Here is an 8318-nt window from a genome sequence, read left to right as displayed (position 1 = left end):
AAAATGATAATTGTAAACGTTACTACTACACTTGATGCATAAACAATAATGATGGCCGAAAACTGTGTAGGGAGTGAGAGAAGTCTTATTGTGTGAGAGAAACAGGAGACCGGCTTCGGTGTCATGCGTACTCCGTGCTGTTTACTGGGAAGTGACACCGGTATAGTGTGGCAAATGAGTATCACTCACCAGTAAAAGGGCGGAAAATTTTAAAAATCTAACATTGGTAACACTAAGTATATATCAGGAATAAACTTTAATAATAAAAATAAATGTTTCTTTTTATACAAAAATTTTAGATTTGCCATAAGCTCAGGGAAATTTTAATCGAAATAGAGTGAAAAACATTTACAAAAAAGACGATAATTGATCAGTTATCGAGCGGGATGAAAAATGATTAAATTACTAAAATGGCTATTAAAAAATAGGGGTTGGTGATAAAAGGGTAAAAATTTAGGGTTGTATGTATTTTTTAATGCCACATTATAGAAAAATAAAAACAAAAAATTTTGTCCAAAAATTAAAAAAAAATGTTAAGGGTGAACAACCCTTATCACTTAGGGGTATGAAAAATAGATAGTAGCCGATTCTCAGACCTACTGAATATGCATATAAAATTTGGTAAAAATCGGTAAAGCCGTTTCGGAGGAGTAAGGTAACTAACATTGTGACACGAGAATTTTATATATAAGATTTTTTCACATGCTCCATGTGTTAGAGTTTGCAGCTGTAATTAAAGGTAACATATAAGGAAACAAAATGTTTATATTATGAATAGTTATAAAAGATATCTTATTTTGACTTAGAAATAGTCTTTTGAATGAATGTGCAAATTACAGAAAAATGTAATAAGCCAGAAGAAACAAACAATATGACTATCAAGGACATTCTATAATACTTTTCAAATTTTAAATGTTGCATTTATGTATTCACAAATATTTAATTGCCCAACTGTTACCTAAATTGGTTTAAAATTTGTACAAACTTTCTTCTGTTAACCACTTCGATCACGTGATTGAGAAATAAATAAAATTTAAATAACATACATGGTTGAAATATGGGTGTTAAAATGATTTAAAAAATACTAATGAAAGAAAATAAATAATTTCTGGGTCAAGTTTGAGTAATTAAAGATTATGCACTATAAAATAACGCGATTATGATCGAAGAATTGATATTTATTTTTCGCGTCACCGAGAGTAGAAAGATGACTTTAGTGTTGCAGGAATCTGCGAGGAGACAGATGAGGTGTATGAATCACCTGCAAGACTTTAACCTGGTATCCAGTCAAATTAGAAATAATAGCACAATTAATTCTGTTCAATGAATTGTTATGAGCAGTATGCCTAATCACCATAAACAGAGGAAATGTGGTTAAAAAGTCTGTGTAATAAAATAATCCAAAACACGAGTAAATATTTAGTAGAAAAAAAATGACAATGAATTATAAGCAGTTAGAGGGTTGTCATATTATTCGTTCCATTTTTGATATAATTCGTTTTCTATGTATTTACACTCAATTTACGTTAAAATTATTGTATTGTGCTGTTTATATTTAATATCTATGTTTCCGTTTACTAATTTGAATTTTATTTTACAGTAAAATACTCGGAAACTTTAAATAATAAAAACCAAACACAAATTACATAGCTTAATTTTCACAATATCAACTTAAAATGGATAAAAGCATTATGAAATAATTATTATTTAATAATTATAATTAATTTGTACACCAACATTAAATTTTAAACATATTTCTTCATATTAGTGTTAGCTTTCGCTCACGTGATCGTTCTATATTTAGATTTAACTTGGCAGAGATATTTTGTGTCGTGTCCTTTCATATCTAATTTGCATATTTGTGATATTAAATTATTAATGTATATTAAACAGATCTAGACATTTTATATTATTTGAATTTGACTGGATTAATAAAAAAAATAATATAACATTTTTAGTGTTTAGCAGGAAAGTTTCAACGTCACATGACATTACAGTCTTTTCATCTTATCCCAGAGGCATCAGTTCGCGCCAGATTTCATACAGTGCAGTTTATTGTTTGCATCTTCTCGTTATCTTTCGAAGTTCACTGGTATAAATTTTTATCACGTGGATGGATATAACATTTTTAGTGTTTAGCAGGAAAGTTTCAACGTCACATGACATTACAGTCTTCTCATCTTATCCCAGAGGTATCAGTTCGCGCCAGATTTCATAGAGTGCAGTTTATTGTTTGCATCTTCTCGTTATCTTTCGAAGTTCACTGGTATAAATTTTTATCACGTGGATGGATATATTTTGCATTGTGTTTAATGAATAAAATATAAAAATTTACTGTGAATTTAGGACTTGTTTGAGAATATGCTACTTTATAGAAAGAAAAGTTGTAGAATAATTTATTTTCAACAATTAGCGAGAACTGATTTTTGGAAATAATCCTCGGAAAGAAATGAAGGTATGTATTATATGCTTACTAATTTATTTGTGCATATAATTATCTAGACCTAATTTCGAAACATGTATATTTTTTTAATGTTCATAAGTTTGTTATTTAGACATGTCTACCGATTTAGTGCTATTTTACATAAAACAAAGTGAAAAAAGAATACAAAGTTCAATTAGCGAGTAGTCCCTTTATTAGCACATTAATTTGTTGTATTTTTTTTATATTTTAGGTGTAATTAGATAAACTATGATGAGAACGTATCGACAGTTATATAATGAACTGGATTGAAGTAAATTGGTTGACTTTGTTTGTTTCGATCTAGTTATTTCGTAATATTACGATATACGAACTTTAGATTTTGTGAATTGTATTAGAGTAAAAAATAAAGTTTTATGTTATTCTCCTACTTGATGATGTATTTTTAATGTTTCCAAACTAATTAATACTTCTTAAATTGAAATTCAAACTTTACAAACTACTACGAATATTAGAGAAGACCGTTTTACTATAAATTAGTACATTTTACTCTAATGTTGATTTCAGAAAAAGTAGGTCAGACGAGGACCGTTCGACTGATGACGAGACTGTCAGCTTTTCCAGGTCGCATCGGAACTCTCGCGATAGTGTGATTTACGGAAGTCACGCCTACTTTTTTCTGCAGTGAGCCAATCAGGAATATTAATTTTTTTAATCAATCAGATGATGGCGGGAGGCTTAAATTCAATTTATGTCGATAGATGGTCCTCTAAAATGTCATATTTATTTTAATTTTCTTTTTTTTATTGTAATTTTTTGAGAAATAAAGTATATATAAAGTAATTTGTTAAAAGATGTTATCCACACAGTGTTCTACTTAACTTGATTGGACATTCTTGTTGGCCACACCTTGCATAAAGCGTATTGGCCGTGAATCATTACCGAACTATATCAGAATAGCGAATCAGAAAAAAACAAATATACTGTAGATTGTAGATATACTGTATTTGATTTTTTCTGATATACTGTAGATCAGTGTTTTTCAACCTTCTTGAATACGCGACCCCTTTACAAGTTAAAAATTTTGGCGACCCCCCACAGCCATATTAAAACTATGTCAGTGATTTTTAAAAACTACGTTTTTAATTTTCTTTCTGTTGAGATTTAAATAACTATCAAAAACTAATTGTACCGTAAAATAAACAGGCAGCCTTCTCACTGAAATTGTAGTTTTTTTATTGTAGTGTAGGACTTACAAACACTTGTCTTTTTCTTTTACCTGCGACCCCCTGTGTATGGCTTTGCGACCCACAGGTTGAAAAACACTGCTGTAGATTGTAGATATACTGTATGAGAAAAAATCAAATACAGTATAAGCGATCGATCTGCCAGCAATGGAGTTAAATCTAAAATAAAACTTATAATAACTGTTATAACGTTTAATTGTTTCATGACTCTATTAACAAATAGTTAGGGAAAGGAGTTTTTATTTATAGCAGCGCTGTCCAACTGGCGGTCTGCGGGCCGTATACGGCCCGCCAAATAATTTTTACGGCCCGCGAGTACATTTTACTATGAATAAATTTATGTTACTAAATTATTATTATTAGTCTAATATTAAAATTATTTTACTACCGTGTTTCCCCGAAAATAAGACAGTGTCTTATATTAATTTTTGCTCTGAAAAATGCACTAGGTCTTATTTTCAGGGAATGTCTTATTTTTCCCAGGAAGAAGAATTCACATTTATTATTGAACAAAAAATTTCCAAGTCGAACTTAGACGAGAGTGACGTATATCCGGTGTGTCGAACTGTCGCCTTTTTATAGCGTCAACATTGGACTCGCTGACCAATTAGTGCTTACTGAACCGTAGCACTATGCAAATGTCATGTGGCGTGATTCCCGGCCGACCAATGAGCCATCACCTAATGTTTGGTGATGGCCCCCGAAATGTTTGGTGAAGAAAATATGGCCCGCGGGCTATGATAAGTCGGACAGTGCTGGTTTATAGAGTAATAAGACACTTAGCAATTGTTGTCAATTACAGTGGGTGTGGGTGGCAGCTCACAGGATCTATCTAAGACTTGTCTGGATAGGCTGTGTGGGATTGTTCTCCTGTTTCGAATCAAAATTTTTGGGTATATATAGGAATCAGAGACATTGTTGGATAGAACTTTTTAAGGGGGTTCGTATGACACTTAAAATTTTTGGCTAGGTTGGTTAGGATGGAAGTTAGGGGGCTTTAAATTCAACATTTTAAATGGGTTTAGTAGGTGGGGGTTTAATTTGAAGGAGGCGGATTTGGGGGTATAGTTAAGGATAACATATTCTGCTTTTTTGTAATTTTGGCAAAGTTTGGTTCATAATTTAAGGAGTTACTACAATGGGAAATTTTAAAAGTTAACGTTTTATAACGGTTCTTTAAATAATGACTTTTTTTAACGGTCATTGGTTAGTTTTAGTTTAGTTGCTTATCTAATTTTGAATAGAGGGGTGAGGTAGCTTAAGGGTGGGGCTTATTTTTGACAGTCATTAATTAAGTCCCTCTGGCTCGACTGGCCAGATTTCCTCACCCCTTAATAGAGGTGAGGAAATCTGGCCAGTCCACTTCAAACACCTTTGCTAACAGATAAGACATCCTGCCATATAAAGTGAGCTGCTTCCAGAGCTGCGCCGTCGATCTACGTCAAGCCAACTTTATCGCCCGGAGCACTGTACAAAATTCAACGAATCTCTCCATACTTCGTTTTCATTTGTACTTTTGTTACAGCAGCGGAAGTGTTAAAACGTGTTTTCTACATTGTCTACATCGATATGGAGCATGCACAGTAGTAGTATGCGTTTGATACATTCTGAAGTATAAAAATTAATTAGTATATAAAAAAATATATATAACACATTTTTTCAAAAAAANAATTACCTTCCAATATTAAACAATCGATCATACTTACACGGTGGTGACGGCAGGTTGACCGGGTGGAGGATAAGTTTCGCCGGGAGGAACCTGAGGCGGATAGACTCCCGGCGGAGGAGGGCCGGGAGGCGGATAGTAGCCGCCGGGATTGCTTCCGGGAGGATAGCATCCTCCGGGCGGGTACTGTTGGTACGGAGGAGGATAACCACTCATCTATAAGTTTAAACGAAAGCTATAAAACCCAGCTACAGAGAAAAATAATTTCGTTTCTCCAAACGCGTACTTTGAACAGCTTTAAAAAGGTGTAAACAGATAAGATAAAAAAAAAAAGATGACTACTTTGTCTGCGTTTGAGATAACACTTATATTCCTATTTAAAATGGCTATTGTTGGAACACCTAAAATACAATGTCATTGTATTTTATAAAAAAAAAAAATTACACGCATTAAAAGTTGACGAAACATCAATACGTAAATTTTCATTTTAGCGACGTCACGGGTTAAGGACATTTCTTCCGGCTGGCATGTCATTCGGAAAATCATTTTGTTTTTCAATATCTAAAAAAACACTTCATTTTAATTGAAAAACAAATATTGTTTTAATTTTTGTGAATGCACTAAAGTTGGTTCCTAAATGGCACCTTCTCCTTCGGACAGCCAACTTTAGAGGGCCTGGAAAGGTGGCTTTTCTGCATGACTTACTGTCGTGCTGGAAAGCTGCCATTCGTCGGTTAGCATCGGTTAGCGTTTAAAAATAATTTAAGAAATGAAACATGACACAACTTAAAATGAAAATAAATTTAATGGCATAAAAGTAAATTTATAAATAACATAAATGAAAAATAATAAAATATTTACAAATATACATAATATATCATACTTTACATATTGTATAGTACATAGCTATAATCACAAAAAAATAAAAATAAAAAATATCAAAATAAAGAGATAAAAATATAAAAAAAAGTATAATGATAAAAAGAGAATACAAATCAGAATATAAAAATAATATAAATAAGCAATCTATACCAATACAAATTACAGTTAAGTCCGAAATAATATTAAAAATTTTCTTTTGTGTGATAAATCTTGAAACAAGGGGCCGGACACATGGGCACCTGACATTGTTCACATTGATATCTTGTTTCTCGTCTAATTTTTTTTCCTTCCTTGTTCTTTTTATAACAGACAACACAACATCTAGTGGGTGCTACTTTTTTGTCGGTCGGCGGAATAAAGCCCGGGAAATGTTTTTTCGTAAGTTTTAACGGACCTGCAGTTCTCGTCCGACCATGTTTACTGGCCATCGTTACGGTGTGGTATGTGGTTATCAGTCGTTCTATTAGAGTCAGTCGAAATAATGCGTTTGGTTTCTGTCCACCATTTTTTTGATATAACACATAGGCATTATATAGTGAAATGTCTAGTAACTGGAAAAATATTTTTTTGTAATACTTCTTCCCTCTTTTTCTTGCCACAGTATAATCATGGAGATGCTGATCTAAAAGGTCAACACCTCCCATAGTTTTGTTGTAGTCAACAACAACTTGTGGCTTCATTAGTACACTACCGGTACGCGTTTTTGTACTTACCATTGTAGCACTGTGGAATGTAGAAAGGAAAGTGACTGTTCTCCTGTCATGCCATTTTTGTATCAGCACTTTACCTCTCTGCATTGCCACAGTCTCTCCTTTTTTTAATTTTTTTTCGTGTAATATTTTCGGTACATCTTTTCTTGTTGTTTGTAGTGCTCCACAACAATCTGTTTTGCGCGTTATTTGATAATCTGCTAATTGTGGGGAAGTATAATAATTATCCGTAGTTAGACAATATCCCTTGTCTAACAACGGGTCCAGTAATGATAGCACAACTTGTGACGTAAATAAAAAATGCCCGTATTTTTTATTTAGGCGAGTGCCTTTTCCTGTATAAATTAGAAAGTTGTGCAAATATCCTGTTTCCGATTCACATAACATAAAAAATTTGACACCGTAACGAGACCGTTTCTGAGGAATGTACTGCTTCCAGGAAAGACGGCCTTTGAATAATAGGAGGCTCTCGTCGATGCTAATATTTTGTTGCGGAGTATAATATTGGGAAAATTTTGAATTTAAATTATTTATTATCGGCCAAATCTTCCAAAGTTTTGGATTATCGTGTGTTTCGGGATTAAAATTTGTATTGTTTTCAAAATGTAAATTTTTTTTTATTTCCTCGTATCTTGTTCTTTTCATTAATTTACCGAAAATTGGGGTTTCTATAAGTTTATTCCTGGACCAGTACATTTTCTCACTGGGTTTGTACAACAGTCCTTGCAATATACAAATCGTTAGAAATATATATATTTCTTCGACTGTCACTGGCTCCCACTGATCCCGTGCCTGTTGCAATGCGAAGTTGTTCGTTTCGGTTACAATCATGTTTATTAATTCCAAATTAAAAAATAATAGAAAGTACGCTAAAGGGTCAAAATAATCCGCAAGGGTGAAATTGCATCCTGAACTTCCCCGAAAAGGAAATCGCGGAGGAGGTGGTGGAGGATCATCCTTGTTTATTTCCACCCATTTTCTTATAGAGGTGTCGACTCCATCGTCGCTGTGATCTGATCCATCTTCACTGTGATCTGATGATCCATCATCAATGCTGATGCAGCTGTCTGATTCACTCTCAGACATTGACAGTTCTTCGATGTCAAATTCCGAATCTGACATTCTGACAATAAAAAAATGATCTAAAACCCGTTATATATATCGAACGCGNTATTACGGAAGTATCACAATAATCCGGAAGTACTTTGTTTTTTAGAAAGACTTATGGCTGGATGATTCTGAAAAAACGTTTATAAACGTAAAACAGTATGAATATACATATAAATTTATTAAATTCAGGTAAAAATAAATCAGAATAACGATTTATGATAGTTTCTATATGTTCGTAGCTTACTAAGAGTATCTCCGAGAATGCGTGGCTTTTTGCTTGA

The 8318-nt window shown here is 33.0% G+C and overlaps 1 protein-coding gene across 1 annotated transcript; it reads right to left on the bottom strand.

The window, feature by feature from the left end:
* Positions 1-6399: 6399 nt before the first annotated feature.
* Positions 6400-8090, bottom strand: LOC111633862 (piggyBac transposable element-derived protein 4-like). Its single transcript, XM_023378497.1, has one exon. The coding sequence runs from the start codon at positions 8047-8049 to the stop codon at positions 6400-6402; it is 1650 nt and encodes a 549-aa protein (XP_023234265.1). The 5' UTR covers positions 8050-8090.
* Positions 8091-8318: the final 228 nt, after the last annotated feature.

The sequence above is a fragment of the Centruroides sculpturatus genome, unplaced genomic scaffold (genome assembly GCF_000671375.1).
Source record: "Centruroides sculpturatus isolate CEXI.00-Female unplaced genomic scaffold, Cexi_2.0 scaffold804, whole genome shotgun sequence".
NCBI classification, from domain to species: domain Eukaryota; kingdom Metazoa; phylum Arthropoda; class Arachnida; order Scorpiones; family Buthidae; genus Centruroides; species Centruroides sculpturatus.
The sequence above is the reverse complement of the archived record's forward strand: the minus strand, read 5'-3'. Positions and strand labels throughout refer to the sequence as shown.

What these genes read in the sequence shown, in the direction of transcription:
- LOC111633862 (XM_023378497.1), bottom strand. Translation starts at nt 8,049, where the DNA reads ATGTCAGATTCGGAATTTGACATCGAAGAACTGTCAATGTCTGAGAGT.